This window comes from Cydia splendana, chromosome 2 (assembly GCF_910591565.1).
Source record: "Cydia splendana chromosome 2, ilCydSple1.2, whole genome shotgun sequence".
Classification (NCBI taxonomy): domain Eukaryota; kingdom Metazoa; phylum Arthropoda; class Insecta; order Lepidoptera; family Tortricidae; genus Cydia; species Cydia splendana.
This window is the reverse complement of record NC_085961.1, coordinates 27,004,546-27,024,325: the sequence shown is the minus strand read 5'-3', so window position 1 is coordinate 27,024,325 and position 19,780 is coordinate 27,004,546. Positions and strand designations below refer to the sequence as shown.

Below are 19,780 nucleotides of genomic sequence, written 5' to 3'. Positions count from 1 at the left end.
GAAATTCAGAACAAAGAAGTAAAATTAGCATCGGGCTTCTATTTAAGAGTATAATTCATAATGTTTTAAATTACATCTTATATCACTCACTTACCGATAAGAGTTAACTACAGTAAATAAGTAAATCATGAATTCAAGATGCAATAATGATCCACATACCTACACGAAGAATATGTTCTATGTAAATATGTACAATCATACATTTCGTATCGCGTCGATCTAAATAAATGTATACTAACTACCACATTATTTGTGTTTTAATCTGAAATCCTTCATTTTCCTTTGCCTTTTTCTTTCTTCGTAACTTTCTTTTTATTTTCCTTATAATATATACCATCAGATACAGTGAACGCGGGTGCCTCATGATTGTGCTGGAAGTCCGCCTTGATGATAACCCCGCAGAGCGACTGGGTGAACCGGGACTTGCAGGCGTGGCTCCGGCTGCAGCGGCAGTACCAGACCTTCTTGGTGGCGCTGACGCTGTCAACGTAGAAGGTGTGCCCGGCGATAAGCGCCAAGGGCTTGTTGGCGGTGTTCACGACGTACTCGACTAAAACAGGAATTATACATGTAAGTGCGAAGTCAACAATTTGTTTAATTCCATTATCATAAAAACATTTAGTTACTACAAAAGCGTAAATAATAGAGTCTGTGCGGAAAGAGACGACACAGAAGGTCAATACCTTCCCTATATTTCACGACTCTTCTGTTTCCGCACAGACTTTATAGAAGTAAAACGAATTCAAATTTATAAGTAAGTTTATTCAAATTTAGATACAATGCCACACATAAAAAATATAAAGAAGATACGTCTGCAAGCAATACTACCTAAAAAAATCATTTAATATAATATAATGTAGATCCATACACGCAAAAAACAAAATAAAATATGATGAAAATCAGGAGATAAAACATTCCCCATATTATAGAGAACGGAAAGAGGAATAGAAGGAAGTAAAAAGGTTAAATATATCAAATATATGATGGTTTTAAGAGACAACAACTCAGCCACCGCCGTAAGTTATGAAAAGAGTGGAATACGTAGTATTTATTTTCGAGGTTCTATACACTTATTTTTTTTATATCACACACTACAGCTTAAAATAAATACCATCCCGTATGACATAACTGAAAGCTTCATGAGTATGCTCCAAGTTGAACCTAGCTACTTCGCCCGTATTCATCATGAGGAACTTAGCCCTACAAGTATTGTGCCGTGTGCAGCGCCAGTTGGTTTTAGAAGCCGTCGTTGTATGCACGCAGAATGTGTAGCCATTCACGATAGCCAGTCGTTTGTTTGATGAAGTACGGACAAAACGGACTGAAAGAAATAATACGCTTGAAATAGTGTAACCTCTTTTAAACTACGAGTGCAATTAAATGGAACAAATACCTTAGTTCAGATATTGTTTCAGACTGCTATCAAACGAACGATTATAATTAAAAACATCAAGGAATCATGCAGTTATGTTTATCAGTAAATATAAACATAAATTGGATCTTAAATGTAAAATTTATATCGCGCAAACATAACGACTCTAATTTATTTTTATTTAGGAACATATTTCCATAGAAAACAGACATATTTTAAATCAAAGCCTGATATAAACCCCATCTCGTATGATATAACTAAACGGTTCATGAGTATGTCTCAAGTCGTGGCTGAGCACCACGCCGGGCATTATGTTGGACACACTGAACTTGGCTCTACAAATGTTGTGTCTTGTACAGCGCCAGTTGGTCTTGGAAGCGCCTACGCTGTTCACGCAGAACGTATAACCGTTAATGATCGCTAGATTCTTGTTTGATGAAGTTCGAACGTATTGAACTGAAAAATGTAAAAGAATTGTAAATATAATTATTGTATTGTCTGAGCTAATGCTTCCTTTGGGCAAATTTTCTTGCTCAAACAGATTAATAATATGCAGAATCTTGTAGGATGTGTCCCGGATGTATTGAATTTCAACTGAGAAATAGTATTCATCTTGTAGAGATTTATGATACAAGTGTGCAGTGCTATGTTGGTCATCGTGCTCGCCGATAATGACCAAACACACACATTTTACTTACGACGTTTTAAGACGAAAAAAACAAAACTTTGGTATATAATATTAATCAAATTTGTCATCATACATTACCGCACTAGTTTGATAATTATTTATAATTAAAAAAACACGCGCGTTTAATATCTAGGATTAGTTAATATATCTTTATATAATATTATCAAATACAATTTAACCAATCATACATAATCTAGTACCCACCTACGTAAACTGAAAACTTACTCGTACGTAGGTACTCATCACAAAAGTACCTACTTACATCATGGCAAACAAAATTGACTTTGTATTAGAATATAATATTACAAAATTATTTAATCAACTCAAAGTTTTATTATATAATATCTCTAAATACTTCAATTAATTACCCAGCTTCGCCTTTTTTTAATGATTAGTATTACATTGGTATGTCGTAGGTAATGTTAATCCTCATAGCTTAACGTAAACGCCGTTACGAACGATATACTCAAACGCCTTATGGCTATGGTTAAGGTTGGCGCACACCACCGCGCCGCACGACGTCACAGTGAACCTGGACTTGCACACGTTGTGCCGGGTGCACCGCCAGTTGGTCGAGTAAGGGTTTTTCACTGGGTAGAAGGTGTAGCCGTTGACGAGAGCCAGCTGTCTTCCGGAGCCGTTGCGGAGGTATTGCACTGAAATGTTTAATTATGTTAGTTAAAATAAAGAATTATTAATTATTAAATATATTTAAACGGGTCAGTCGTCAGTCACGTACTTCGAATCGAATATTACTCGAGTGGCTTCAACGAGGGCCCACGTTGGCGCACCGAAGCAGGTTGCCACAATAATCATATTTGTATTTTACCACCTATATAAATATACAGCGTGGAACATTTCTAGAGACTGAGCTGAAAGGATAGTGTTATCTAAGTGATATACAATCGAGTTATCATAATCGTTAAGCTGGATTAAAAAGTAAAACAAAATTATTAAATTGAAATATTTTTATACCAGTGACAACCCTACAAAGTTCTGTACGTTTTAAATTGACACATGTCATGTCATTCATCGGATCTACTGGCTACGGTTGAAACATACAGATTTTTGCACTAATGTTAAACAAACTGTATCTTAAAAACGGTCAGAAATATTTACGTAATTAATTACGAGTAAATACTGTGTTTGTTCGATTTATTAAATCTAAAACAGGAAGTTACTGAGACAGATGAATAACTAAAATACATAGATAAATATCTTAAAAACTAACATAAATACGTAGTGTAAAATTAAACTTAAAACTAAAACACACACATTATGAATTCTATCTATGTATTTTTTTCCCAGGACTCTTCCTAGGTGAAGATCTCTAGATCTTGTTCAGTCGGAATTGAAACTCGACCAGTTCATCAAACCCAGTAAAACTAATATAATATAATAAAATAAAATTTTAGCAGCACAAAGATACACTCCAAAGTTACTAACAACATTTGGTCTAAGATAGGTTATAAGAAATACATACCGTCATTTGTTATTTGTGATATTAAGAAATAAATGATAGAGTACATATATTCACATTCACACATTGCAAATAGGTTGCCCAGTTAAAAGCGTACGGACAGTAATTTATTGACGTGATAACGTCTTATAAATCGATAAACACCGGTAGCATGCACGAAAAACTGTCACATTGTGGACAGATCTCCATGGTAACGTTGTGCACAGGTCTCCATGGTAACGTTACGTAACATAATGGTGATGTTTTCTTATGACGTTATCACGCAAAATTATCGTCCGTAAACCAACTTTACACACAACCATTTTTTTTTGTTATTTATTCGGGTTTTATATCAAATACAAGCGCTTATGTTATATATAATCTAATAATACCTATAATCTAAATATTGCCTAGATTAACCGATTTTTAATCTTAAATTTTACAGTTTATAATAAATACCATCCCTAATAATATACGAGGATTTCTCATGAGTATGCTCCAGGTTAGCATGAATCATTTCCCCGTTGTGAGTGGTGAATTTTGCTTTGCACTTTGTTCCTCTAGTACAGACCCAGCTCTTCTTTGCGGCGCTCTCATTGTTCCAATAGCATGCGAACGTATAGTCGTTGACCACGGCCATTAATTTGTTGGTTCGGCTTCGAACGTACTGGACTGAAAATATTAAATAATTAGACATCCAGCAAAAAGTGTATTTATTTACAAAAAGGTAATCAGCACGGGCATAGGTAACCAATGAAGCCAGAAGTGAAGTACTTAAGTTTGTTTTAATTTACTACAGTACGATAAATTATGACTAGAAATTATGGTTTATGGGTACTTTCATGATTTACTTTACTTACAATCTATATCAGAGACGTTACAAGATTAAATCTTAATTAGAACACCATCCCGTATGAAATACTTTAACTCAGCATGACAATGTTGTAAATTGCCTATGAACATTTCCCCATTTTTCACGGTGAATCTGGCCTTGCATGGTGACCCTCTAGTGCAGCGCCAGACCTGTGAGTGAGACGCATTTGTTGCCAAGTAGAAAGAGTAGCTGTTGACGAGTGCTATCAACCGGCCTGCGAGGTTCTTCACGTATTGTACTGAAAAACAAAAGTCACAGATTTTAACTATAAACCTCCCGTCAGTCGAACAATTAATTTAAATATTACAGATGATCATAGGTATAACATAATACGGATTGGGATCATCACTGGAACTTTCATAAACTTCAAATTAGGGGATTGAATATTTAATTGACTAGAAACAAATATTATTAAGACTACAAACGTACGGGTAAAGTAATTTTTTATCATATTATACTTATCTATATATCTATCGATTACTCGATGATATTCAAAGACTAGTGTGTTTGTCTTGTTGTTCATAACAAGATAAGTTATTATAATTAGTAACTATACTGCTATATTGAGTTAAATAGTATTTACGTACGTAAATATGTACGTTTATTTCACTTTTACCACCAGTAAAATTATAATAACCTATTTCTCTTCTTATTTCATTTGTCTTTGGTGCCTTAATACAGTTATGTAAGGAATTGTCTGTGTATAGTGCTGCTAAGTATTTTATATATTTAAAAAGGTTTAATCAAGCAGATTCGTTCGTTCCTTTTTGTTCGTTCGTTCGTTCGTTCGTTAGATAATAAGATAATAACGTCATCTTGAAATGGGTATCAAAAAACTTATAAACATAGGGTTTTCTTTTCTCAAAATTAGAGTTAATCATAATATTGAGGCTATTTTATCTTAATATAACGACCATCCTTTATGACATACTTGAACCGATCATGACAGTGCTGAAGATTCGCATTGTACATTTCACCCCTTTCCGATATGCTGAACCGAGCCTTACATGGCGACCCTTTGGTGCACTGCCAACTAATCGAATGGGACCTCACTTTCGCTCTGTAGAATGTGTAGCCGTTGATGAGTGCAATGAAGCGACCTGCGGGGTTCTGGACATATCGTACTGAAATAAAATAACACGAGTAAGAAGGGAATGCAAAACGATCCTTGGTGCTCATATGCCTAGTGCTTGGTGTTCTTAAGTACAAGAGTCGTTATAATTTTAATATCAAAAATAAAAGTATAAACGCTGAGGCATTTCATTTGACATTAATAGTAACAGAATCTCGTTTGTATTTTTCTTTATGTGCACGAGATACGTTGACAAAATAAAAATTTTAAAACCGGTTTTTAGACAGATAAGACATTTTCGGTAGACAAACAATAAGGATGACGATACCTAATCGATTACCCACAGTATAAGCAAGAAGGTACCAGCTGTAAAAATGTATGGCCAATTTATAAATAAATTTGAATAATAATGTATTCATGCAATTTTGCAGCTCGCTACACGTGCCTGGAGGTAGGTAAGTAATTGTTTCATTTCAAAGTAATAGAAATTAAATTAAACAGACAGGTACAAATTAATTTTACATTTATAAATAACACATGAGGATGTATTTAATTTCTAAATATATAAACATTATTTAAAAAAACAGAAAGTTAAACTTAATCACACTTTAATATCTTTACCTATTTACATAGTAACATAAAATATAAGATCTAAATTCTACTACTGTAAAATAATGTCGGTACATTTTTCTCGTTGTTTTTCATATTATTTAGGGACCTACCTACCTATTTTGTTCTTAAAATGAGTTGGTATTTTAATAAAAATAATTTTCCCTAAACTTTAAGTTAAGGTAAACTTCTTATCATTCCGTCCTTGGTCGCTAGTATTCTAATCCGTAAAGACCTTGGCTTGTAGCTTCTAGACTTTAAGATAAATGCCATCTTTGATAATAAACGACGGCGCTTTATGCATATGATCAAGCTTAGTCCTTATAATAATTCCGTCCTTCGTGGCTATGACCCTTGCTCTGCAGGGCCCGATGGTGCAGACCCACACATTATTCTTGCCCCTGCTGGCGTGCTTGTGTAAGTAGAAACAGAAACCGTTGTAGATCAGTACGTCCAAACCCTTGGTATTACGCGCTATAAACACTGGGAAATAAAATAATCGTCGCTATTAAGTCGTATTATTTTAAAGATAAGTGCAAGTTTCTTAAGTAAGCTCTAAATCAATTTAAAAAAAACAGCCGAGATGAAAATTTATGTATGGTACATAGTTTATAAATTGCATGGAAAATCTAAGAGTCTAATTATATTACAATGTAGTTATGCTTTATTTAAACTAAAAAGCAATATTCTACACCAAGGTAAAGAATTAACAAGATATATATTATGTAATACTAACTCATTCCCATTGATTTTGCATGTACTAGAGCTAGAATTATTTTAAACTTAAAATATAAATGCTCCTATAAATAAAATACAGTCATTACAGTTTAATGTAAACGCCATTTCTTATGACATATTTCTTCGCCGGATGGTTATGATATTCGTTAACATGGGTAATCCTATTCTCCTTCGTAGCAGTTATTCTCGCTTTGCAGGTGTTAAGAGTACAGAGGTACACGTTTGCAGTCCATCTACTACTCGCTTTGTGGAGATAGTAGCAGTAGTTGTTATACACTAGGGATAGTCCACCGCGGATGTTGCGCACCCATTGGGCTGAAGCTGTAATTAAAGTAGTTATAATCAACCAGACTGTACATTTTTTTATGAAGTGACTCAACGAAAATAACAGACAAAGATTTTTTTATTGCTTAAATGGTCTGTAAGAATAAAGCAAACAATTTAGTTATGAGAAAATATGAGATATATTAAATGAGAAAACTTAGAGGCCCACTTGCACCATCCCACTAACCCGAGATTAAGCGGTTAAACCGTTAACCCAGTGTCAAATTGTACTGGTAACCATCAGGGTAACTCCATGTTTAACCGGTTAACCCCGGATAAGTGAATGGTGCAAGTGGCCCTAATAATACATTTGTAAATTGCTAATATTGCAATGTTAAAAAATATTCTAGTAATATTCTAGTGTGAAAAACTTACACACAACTTCAATATAAAAGCATCTGTATTTAGAGTCCGTCTAAGTTAAGCCTGCACCGTTTGCAATGATAAATTGTCACCATGAACATCATTCTTTCATAGGAATTTTACATTTATGGTGCAACTTCCCTACAGTATATGGAAGCATTAATGTTACAAATACTGTTTTGCCATCTGCAGTGTTCGCTTAGCCCGACTCTTTTCGCATTAAATCGGATTAAATACCTAAATCAAACCCATATCAAAAAGAATAGATAGTATAGAGGGGTCCTGTCATTGTAAATTTTATAGTCACTGTAAATTTACTGCCATCTATCGACACACGACTAAAACTCCAAATGAAAACGTATAAAGTTATCAAAAAATGTATATACAGGGTGGAAAGGCACGACGATCCTTCCGGGAAGTATTAGGTCGTTTAAGTGATACAGAGACTATTGGTAATGGTAAGAATCGTTAATTGAGTAAAAAATAAAAATTGCAAAAATACTACTTTTTAACTGTGGTGATAACCCTATAGCATGTGCACATGACGGCTAGATTAAGGATCTCCGTCGGGAAAGCTCGGGACTTTACACTTTTTTCCGATCGTTGACAGTATCGCAATGATGTATGAATGACGCATAAATGTTAAATAAATCAAATGCATGCAAAAATATTACAAACAATTTTATTACTTTCTTAGATAATTACTTTTTTCCAATATTTAATACTATCTTCTTTTCACATACGGTGTTCAAATGTACCTCCGTGTATTACAACGCCGCCGCAGCCCGTACCCGAGTATGTCGATGCACATGCGATGTAGTGTATGCTCTTCGTCATTTATCCTCCGCAGAAAGCACCAATTAGCCTTTGTCTCATTTCGTCCGCAGTTTCACATTCCGTTTGGTTTGGTACACCATATCTTTTACACAGCCCCACAAATTTAAATAGCCACGAGCATCTAACATTTTTATTTGAAGAATATGACATTCAATAAGTATAGTTCAATGAAAATTTAATTTCAAACATCAGACGTCTTGTCTATTTCCTACCACGCAAGAAGGTTTGTTAGTTAGGTATTTAAGAAGTATTTATTCTTCATTTATTCTTAGTATTTAATTTTTGCAAGTTCATTTGGTGCAACTAACACAACCTACTTGTTATTTTTAATTATTTTAGATAGTTTCCAATTATTCGAAAATAATTTTGTGAAACGTGTTAAGAAACTAAAACCTTTTTATCAGTCAAGGAAACCAGAGATATTTATAAGACGATTGCGTACTTTTGAGTGGTTGTCAATGTCACCATTTGAACTGTCGTTGTAAACAATGTTGTGGTTAGTATTATTAATATTAAGGAATAACATAACTATTTCATTCAAGTATTGAACAAGTGGAACCACTAAGAAAGCGAAAATCCTGCAATGATTCTTACCGTGCTGTAAGCAGACCTAAAAATGGTTAGATGGCAACAAATTAGCATAATTTCCTGTCGAATACTGATTGTTTACAAGTAAGTTCATTGACCCTGTCACCTGTTAGGGTTAGAACAAAGTAGTTTTTTGCGTGGATGTTTAAAAGGTCATAATTTAGAAACGGTTGCCCATATTAACATAGTTTCTATGGAGAAAATATAGAGCTTAGGCTAAACTATCTCCCATTTCCGGAAAGGATCGTCGTGCCTTTCCACCCTGTATATGGATAAATAATTTTATTATTTTTATATCATTTTAATCCATGTTCATTCACTGATATCTATGTGTTAAAATTGTTAAATATGAAACGGTGTCGTCACGCCATCTAGCCGAGGATAGGCTAAAGGTGTGTGCGCCATCTATTCGAGAATGACTTTTACTTGAATTCCGAGGCACGTTTTTTCCTTAGACTCTATTCGTCTTATACGAAGTTACATATGTCTTTGCCCATATACATAAACTATTCATTTACACAAAAACCTCTACAGTCTAAAGTAAACTCCATTTCTTATGATATACTTCTTCTTAGGATGACTATGGGATTCATTCACAAGCATAATCGTATTCTCCTTGGTAGCCACGATTCTCGCTTTGCAGGTGTTGCCCTGGCTGCAAAGGTAGACATTCTTGAGCTTGCTACTCGCTTTGTGGAGAAAGTAGCAGTAATCGTTATAGACCAGCAATGAATTCCCACGAGTATTTCGAATCCATTGGGCTGAGGCTGAAATTGTTTATGTTGTTATTTTTAGATTAATTAATAATTATGCTTAATACGTTATAACGTAGGAACTGAAAAACGAAGAAGACAGACAGAAGCACTACACACTTACGAACACATTTCTTAGTATCAATTAATTATCAGTATAAATAAGCACTGCAATTACAAAATACTGTAATTCATTTGTGGCATCGTACTATTTGAAATAAAACTATTTACCTAATTAAAATAATTATTGAGTTACCTACTAGGTAAAAACCAAAATAGTTTCATATGCTTACATTTTAATAAAAATAACCAACTCAATTTCATATTCATCAGTTAAAACTATTTGATATGACTACATCTGAATATAAACTCCATTTTTTATAACATAACCTTTCGGATTATGATTATGTGCCGCATTCATATGGATAATATTATTTTCTTTCGTGGCAACGATTCTCGCTTTGCAGTATGATCCGTAACTGCAGAGGTAAACGGAGACGTTCTTGAGCCTTTTGCTTGTTTTATGCCGAACAAAGCAGTAATGGTTATAAACCACTACAGAACCTCCGCAGATATCACGCGCCCATTGTACAGAAGCTGAAATTCAAGTAAAGAGGGATACAACTTTTTAGTATATATGCGTGGTTAGAGCACTGTATAGTGGCATCTACTTAATCGAAATAGCTGAAATATTCGGGTCGCATCTCTTTTTTTTATATCAACAATCAGAAAAGATGGATAGCCATGTTTATGTAAATCTAACAAATTAAACATATTGATACACCTACTTATAGTAAGGTTGACGAAATAATATAAAGTGAGCCGATCTCTCTAACAAGTTTGAACAAGATTTTTATTTCGTTATATTTCGTCAACTTTACACTTTGTTGCAAGATTTGCATGTGATTAGTATTAAAAATGTTATAGATAAACGAAAATAAAATGTCTAAATAGGTCCTGGGTATGTCTTATTTGGAAATACTTAATAAGACATACCTAGGTCAGTTATATGTTGTATAACCCGAGATTAAGCGGTTAAACCGTTAACCCAGTGTCAAATTGTACTGGTAACCATCAGGGTAACTCCATGTTTAACCGGTTAACCCCGGATAAGTGAATGGTGCAAGTGGCCCTAATAATACATTTGTAAATTGCTAATATTGCAATGTTAAAAAATATTTTAGTAATATTCTAGTGTGAAAAACTTACACACAACTTCAATATAAAAGCATCTGTATTTAGAGTCCGTCTAAGTTAAGCCTGCACCGTTTGCAATGATAAATTGTCACCATCAACATCATTCTTTCATAGGAATTTTACATTTATGGTGCAACTTCCCTACAGTATATGGAAGCATTAATGTTATAAATACTGTTTTGCCATCTGCAGTGTTCGCTTAGCCCGACTCTTTTCGCATTAAATCAGATTAAATACCTAAATCAAACCCATATACATAAACTATTCATTTACACAAAAACCTCTACAGTCTAAAGTAAACTCCATCTAACACAACTTGTGTTATATTATTTTTACTATTATTTCTTAGGTGAGTAATAAATAATAATCAAAATAAATATAACACAATTGACCTAAGAATTAATTACGTTTGACTAGGTATTAGAAAAACACTACTTATATTCTAAAACTTACTTAATAATTTAAAAATAATAATAAACTAGTCGTGACTACACTGTACTTAAAATGGAATTATTTTTATTTGTTATTCATTTTATTTTATGTCTTATTTGTATCTAGACTCTAGAGATACATTTTGAAATAAAGAAAGAATAGAAAATTGCCCAGCGATGTTAATTATCGTTAGTGTCCAAGAGTTTCGTATTTAAGAGCCCTTGGAAACAAAACAAAAATTTTCTTTTCACACATTTAAAATTTCTAATTCATCAAAGTCTTATGTATATGCCGTTACGAATAACAAACTTGGCAGGTAGATGGAAGTGGTCTTCCAATACTCGATATATTACTCTTTCCTTGGTTGCGTAGATTTTCGCCTTGCAGTGCCGAGTACTGCAGCGCCAAAAAATGTTAGCTTCTCTAATTTTTTGCACAAAAAAGGTATAGCCATTGTAAACCAACATTTCACTGCCCCGAGAGTTTCGTCCCCAAATTACTGAAAAAAAAAAAAGATTTAAACGGTCAATGGGGTCTAGTTTCTAAAAGTAGTACAAATTTTGACTTATTATAAGATGAAAAAATTAAAGTAAAATCAAATCATCTTTGTTTTTCTAACGTATTTAATCAGTACTTAATTGCAGCCTTTTAATTCAATAGTCTTCTTGTATAGGTACAACTCTGCAATACAGTAATATTGTAGGAATATTGTACTTTTCACCTACGGTACGATCTATTAAAGTTGAATAGTTGTTATATCAATGCAAACTACCTCAGGCCTGTGCACACACTTGCGTGCACGTGCGCGTTGCTATATACTGATCCTTATGAGAAACGGCACACCGATTTCGTGATACGTATGTGCATGTACAGCAGATTTTAGCGCACGCGTCCAAGTGTTCGCACTTGCTGCTGGTCTGGCCTTTAGGTCGGAATCGGAAGTAGGTAATTAATTAAATAAATCAATAATTCATGAATAATAGTTTATTTAAAGTTGACAAATACATACATTGTTCTAATTAAGCTCTCGAATACGTGAAATTTTTCCGTCGTCCTTTGTATGTACGTTTTTGGAAACAATTTGGAGAATTAATGTACCTACTTATGTACATGGTGTAAATATAGTTTTAGACTATATTGTAAACCCACTATTGACAAAAAAAAGTTTACATAATACACAGTCTACACTGTTTATTTTCATAAAACATACATCACCTACATTACAACTTAAATGAAAAATAATGAAATGAAAATATTTATTTCAGACTCCAGGTATCCATATTTTTGTCTACAAGACTATTAGTAGGTAACAAAGAAAAATAAAACTATAAAAATAAACGTTAATGTTAGTAGAACATATAATGCTCATTGGATCGAACATGCATTGACATCCAGTGAGTTATAAGAGGACTATCGACCCTTTCCGCAATCACCTTCAGGAGTGTGTTGGTGCTGCCCCACACGCGTTGCCACAGGGACGCCACCCTCTTACGCAGCACTGCGTGGAAGCCATCTGTGCTCCACTCGGCGAACATTCCCGACGCGCTGCATCGCCAGGGCAGCCCCAACAAACCCCTGAAGGTATAACAACACCTTCAGGGGTTTGTTGACACGCAGAGCACTACAAGTTTTTTTGGTGTAGTTGCTCCACAGGTTGCACGTGTACAAGTTTTGGCAGTACGTTTTAAATAGTGTAATTTTGACCTCACGGGAACAGCGTGCAAACCTGCGTGACAACATGTTACCCCTAGCCGATAGTACTCTGCGTTCCCTTTCAACGTCTTCATCATCTTTGACAGTGTCTGTGACCCAATGGCCCAAATATTTAAATTTTGTAACAGTCTGAAGAGGAGAACCGTCTAGACTAATAGGTGGAATGGAATATGTTTTAGTACCAGACTTAAAGAGCAAGATCTCACTCTTCTTGACATTAAATTTGAGCCTAGGGCCACAGCATATCTCTCACACCTAGTGTAGTTAATAATATTAGCTATACCCAGCATGATTTTTAATGCGTTTATTGAGGGCCTCAGCAGCACCATATCGTCGGCATAGCTAATATTATTAACAAAACAGCGTCCACCGAACAACCTACACCAGCGCTGCTGAGCTCCTCAACTAATACATAACTAACACTACTTATATAACTAATACTACTAATACTTAACAAATACTCCGTTACGTATGACGAATTTTGCCGGTGGGTGGGAATGGGTTTCCACGACGTGATAGATCTCTCTCTCCTTGGACGCCATAATTCTCGCTTTGCATTTAGCGCCAGTGCAGTACCAAAAGTTGGTGTTACGTTTACTGTTCCCTTTGTGCATGTAAAATGTGTAGCCGTTGTACACTAACAATTCGTTACCACGTGGATTAACAACCCAGGCAACTGAAAAAAAAATTGTTTAGTTACCAAACGAGTTAAGTTTGCCGAAGTTTGTTTGTTTGACGAAGCCTGCGCTGTGGATCTGAAGGTATCTATGCTGTTATTATTATGTTGTTTTTTTTGGTCATTAAATACATAATTAACTATTGTTAGGTTTGTAGGTATACATCATAAAGTTAGTACCTACAGATTAAATAAATACTTATTGTTCGTCAGTTTATTTCCATAAAACATAAATTAACATTACATTACAACTTAATCAATACTCCGTTACGTATGACAAAATTTTCCGGTGGGTGAGAATGGATTTCCACGGCGAGATAAATCTCTCTCTCCTTGGACGTCATAATTCTCGCTTTGCATTTAGCGCCAGTGCAGTACCAAAAGTTACTGTTACGTCTACTGTTACCCTTGTGCTTAAAAAATGGGTAGCCGTTGTATACTAACATTTCATTACCACGTGAATTAACAACCCAGGCAACTGAAAAAAAATTAGTTACCATAGGAGATGTTTGTAGGTATACATCATAAAGTTAGTACCTACAGATTAAAAAAATACTTATTGTTAGTCAGTTTATTTCCATAAAACATATATTAACATTACATTACAACTTAATCAATACTCCGTTACGTATGACAAAATTTGCCGGTGGGTGAGAATGGGTTTCCACGGCGAGATAAATCTCTCTCTCCTTGGACGTCATAATTCTCGATTTGCATTTAGCGCCAGTGCAGTACCAAAAGTTACTACTGTTACCTCTACTGTTACCCTTGTGCTTAAAAAATGGGTAGCCGTTGTACACTAACATTTCATTACCACGTGAATTAACAACCCAGTCAACTGAAAAAAAAAATTAGTTACCATAGATGTTTGTAAGTATACATTATAAGGTTAGTACCTACAGTTTAAATAAACATTGTTAGTCTGTTTATTTCCATAAAACATATCATTACAACTTAACCAATACTCTGCTACGTATGACAAATTTTGCCGGTTGGTGAGAATGGGTTTCCACGAGGTGATAAATCTCTCTCACCTTGGACGCCATAATTCTCGCTTCACATTTAGGGTCAGTGCAGTACCTACGGCTCTTCAATAAATTCCACTTACTGTAATTTTCATATATTTTTACGATATAAGTAATTACTGAATAGCCAGCTAATTGTTTTGTATAAATATATTTTACTATGCCTGAATGTACAGTGATAAAACTCGAGAAACGGAGAAGGTAGATTTAAGTTGTAGATTAGAAAGTAAAATGTATAAATAATCAATTTTTAACACATTTTTCTTTTAAGAAAAACCAACTTATCAGTTATCACATAGTTTATTTCGAATAAACTTTATTTCAAATACTATATTATATAGTATACTCCGTGACGTATGACAAATTTTGTAGGTGGATGACCATGGGTCTCCACCGCGAACTTTACCTCTCCATCTTTGGTCACCCAAATTCTCGATTTGCAGTTACTGCCGGTGCAGTACCAAAAGTTACTACACCTACTATTAACCTTACGCGTATAAAACGTGAAACCGTTGTAGACTAACATTTTGTTGCCACTTGGATTGACAACCCAGGAAACTGAAAAAAATAATTTCTTTGAATAACCCGTAAACTGGGGTTACTTTGATTCGCGGGGTCACATTTATCATCGACTTTTAAAGTTCATTTTTAAACGCCCGCTTAAGAATTTAATAATGTGGGTTGGCAACCTTTACATAAATACATGATAATAGCATTCAGAAAGTAATTCCGTATAGTGTAAAAATCGGTGACCACAGTTATTCCACGAATCAAAGTAACCCCAGTTTACGGTACCTAATCAAAATGTTCAAATATTTGACATGCTACAATGATAGAGAAACATGGAATTTTGCTAACTACAAAGGACAACTACTTATATACTCTAGTTCAGCCATACTCTAGTCCAGCCATACTCTAAGTGTGTTCCGCGGAACCCTAGGGTTCCGCGACACCCCTGCAAGGGTTCCGCAAGAATTTAGAACACTATGCTTTAGTCGCCTCGAAAAATTGTTCTATGCCGCCACCGCCATTGTTCCATCAAGTATTTCGCTTTCCAAAAGGGTTCCGTCAAAAAAAAAGATTGAGAACCGCTGCCCTAGTCGTCTTCCAGAACAACATATAGTACAAATACTTATATTATATATGTTATTTTCTACTCGTCGACTATAATCTGTGTATTACAACTTCATATACAACTCTATAACCTTACTCTTTTTAACGTTGGATAGTCTATGGCACTTCCGACTCAACTATAATAATTGAACGTATCGATTCAATCAAGTCATCAAGTCTAGTCAAGTTTGAAATTAGAACTTCATACATTTCGATAAAATATTGCTTGTTTAAGGAGACTCGACTCAATACAAATTAGCCAACGATGGCGTTTCGGAACTAATACCGTAGCGGCATCTGTCATATACTTCCGTCTATAGAGAATAAAGTCTATAGAGACGGATTGTCAAAGTAAATTATGTAGCCACTGTAAATTTAGTGCCATCTTTCGACAGTACATAAAACTGTTAGAATGCCATTTGACTTTGATCCTTATTCTTTCGGTGATATGTGTTAACTTATTAAATATTAATATTCACGCCATCTACTCGACTATAGGCCAAAGGTATGAATCCATGTTTTCGAGCGATGGCGCCACAACCTTCAGCCTATGCTCGAGTAGATGGCGTGAATATTAATATTTAAAAAGTTAACACATATCAGTTAAAGAATAAGGATCAAAGTCAAATGGCGTTCAAACAGGTTTAATCTTCTGTCGAAAGATGGCAGTAAATGAACTGTAGCTACATAAACAGTAACTCTCTTCTTCAAATCCTCTTTGCGTCTATAAACATATTTTATTATTTCTTTTGCACAGGTAGCAAATCAGAAAATCTGTAAATTTTGTGTACTTACAGAGTTAATAACTTTGATGATAAAATATTGATTGTCTAGAGGAATAGCTGAATGGCTTGTTTTATTATAAATTCACTAATCGCTTTACATAATTATACAATTTATATAAAATATATAAATACAATTTTTTCGTCATGATTGAGGAAAAATACAACAGTAACCTATAAGCATAGTTTATGTCAATTTAATTTAAGTAAAAAATATTATAGTTTATAATACACTCCGTTACGTATAGCGAATTTTGTCGGTAGATGACCATGTGTTCTAACCACGCGGAGTATTTCTCTATCTTTGGTAGTCCAAATTCTCACTTTGCAGCCATGGCCAGTGCAGTACCAATAATCAGTAGTGTGTGTACTGTTGCCCTTGTGCAAGCAAAATGTATAACCGTTGTAGATTAATTGTTCGTTTCCACGTGTATTACGAACCAAAGAAACTGAAATTATAAGTTTGATTATAATAGAATGAAGAGATATAAAATTAAAGATACCTATTAATTAATTAATTAAAAAAATTACACACTTTATAAAGACACAATACCAAGAGCAATTCTCTGAATAACATTATGATACAATATTTTTTCTTGTTCACCAAATTACAATACAAACGAAAACAACATAATCCAAACAAAGTATTTACTACATAATATTATAATTTCTTTTTTCTTATAGAACAGGGTTTATAAAAAAGTTTTACATCTTATAAATTAAAATGTAGGTATACTTATATTCAACAAATTAGATTGGTAATCAAAGCAGTTCATAAAAAAAACCCATGACATAATATACAACACTAGCAGTACGGCTACCACCAGTTTTGACATTGACATAACGCTCACGTTTACGTAACTTACTTTCTATGCATCTCGCTCGTACTCGCATATGCGAGCAATAGTGGAAGCGAGATGTACAGAAAGTAAATTACGTAGACGTGAGCGTTATGTCAATGTTAAAACTGATGGTAGAGGCTCTGGACCTTGTCAAGCGGTAATTGTCGGTTTTGCAGTTACGGATAGTGAACAGTGTTGAATTAGTCCTAAGAATGAGTTACACCGCATTAGCTTACAATAACGACCACTTTTGTTCCATTGGACTGATGCATGAATCAATTGTTACCTTTGCAAGATAAATTTCTGGGATTGAATACAGTACTCAGAACGCGGTATATCTCTCTAAGTAAACACCTCTCTAAATGATCACCATGATTTTCCCTTTGCAGTTAAGGACTACGCAACTTTGCAGTAACTGTTATAAATCCAATACTATGTTTATGTAGGTACTGTAATACTATATTTTAATAAATTCCCCGTTACGTAAAATGAATTTCGGCGGATGAGTATGGTGGCCGAGAACGCGGTATATCTCCTTATCCGTGGTGGCCCAGATTCTCGCCTTGCAGTTCCGGACCGTGCAGACCCAGCAGTTAGACGCACCTTTACTGTTCGCCTTGTGGATGTAGAATTTGCAGCCGTTCACGAATAATATTTCGTTGCCACGTTCATTAAGTACCCAAGATACTGGAAGTAAATTAGTAAGTTAGTAAATTAAATTAATTAAGATTGACCTGAATTCGTCGCGTGTCAATACCTACTGTAAATCTTTTAATATCTTAAGTGAAAAGTGTCACCAACGCGCTTGTGTAGCAGAGTTGCAAGCGTCCATAGGCCGTAGTATCCACTTCCCATCGAGATGGAATAAGAAAAATTGAGAAAGGGAAGCAGATATCGAGGTTCCTTACTACGTGTGGCTGTGGAAATAAATTATGAAAATGGTTCGTGCGGCCAAGATTAGAATCGTTAAAGAGAAGGCCAATAGAAACTTAAAATAATGTATGGAAATAGTCACGTAAGTTTTCTTAATCATCGTATCATTCCGATACATTATTAATTTTCATTTGGGGTTTGTCAACCTACGACTGACATCTTAGCTAGGCCCCCATATTAACTTAATAATACACTGAAATGTGTTTTAAAATAGTTTATTGTGCCATAAATCGATTGCGATTGAAATGTAAAAATATATTTTATATATAGGTATTTAAATACATACACTTAAGTAATTATTTACAGATAAGTGGTTTAAATCGATTGTTGTACAATCTTAAGCACCTTTATCGTCTTTTATGTACAGGTTTTTAATTTAATTAAAATATATAATTTAATTTAATGAGAAAATAATAAAATGATAATCAACATTTCATGGATGAATAAATAAAATTATTGACACCAGTGTCATTCAAACATTCATTAAGTACACCATGGTCATTCGAATATTTATAATAATATGATTACCTAAGCCCTTACAAGTTTACAAAATGATCTCAATTTGATGTATTTTAAACGCCGCGGAGGGCCAATTTACAATTCAAACGTACATTTTGATATGCTATTTTGTTATCATTCGTGTGTGCATGTCCTCGTGCTCGTCGGAACGTTCTTTGAATTGACCTCTTGTGCGTCATGATTGTATCTACTTGTTACATGTCAGCCAATTATTACAGGCCGATTCGGACAAGCACCTGAGATCAAACCAATAATAGTTTGCTGTCATTCGCGCGTTCATTTCGCTCAGACACAAATATTAGTTGTTGTACAAACACAAATATTAGTGCGAGCGATACACCCGCGCGAATGACGACTAACTGATATGATCCCAAAATCATTCTAATAGCGTTTGATGTCAGGTGTACGTTCGAATTGGCCTGCTAAAGTCTGTACCACCATTTTTTCGCTACAAACCTGTAGCAAATAACTGTATAGGTAGACCCATGACTATGACGCACAAACGCTTTCATAAGATTAACACACTCAGGGCCAAGAACCCGACAGTCGTAGTCGTTCGTAGCGACTACGTGCTACATACGGCAAAAACGTGGCTACGCGCTACGAGCGTAACCCGTAGCACTTAGTGGCAATTAATGTGTTAATAAACAGAGGCTAAATTTTTATATACTTTCCATCTTTTATAAGAAACTTTGGCGGTGGATGGTTATGATCCACCGACACCCTGTATATCTTTTTGTCCTTGGTTGAGCCGATTTTCGCTTTGCAGGAGCGGTTGGTACAGCACCACGAAATGGTCGTTTTGTAGGTCTTATTGACATAAAACGCGTAGTCATCGCAGATAAGTATTTCATTGCCGCGATTGTTGCACA

At 34.7% G+C, this 19,780-nt stretch overlaps 1 protein-coding gene across 13 annotated transcripts in view; it reads right to left on the bottom strand.

Moving 5' to 3' along the window:
- LOC134806060 (protein tramtrack, beta isoform) overlaps positions 1 to 19,780 on the bottom strand; it is a 552,198-nt gene that overhangs the window by 175,858 nt on the left and 356,560 nt on the right. The window contains exon 5 of one of the 13 annotated variants that reach the window (XM_063779299.1): positions 258 to 550. The exons of the other annotated variants lie outside the window; for them this stretch is intronic. Within the exon in view, the coding sequence (XP_063635369.1) occupies positions 273 to 550 (278 nt within the window). The 3' untranslated portion in view covers positions 258 to 272. Of the gene's footprint in view, positions 1 to 257; positions 551 to 19,780 lie in introns of those variants that run through there. 13 annotated transcript variants of the gene reach the window in all.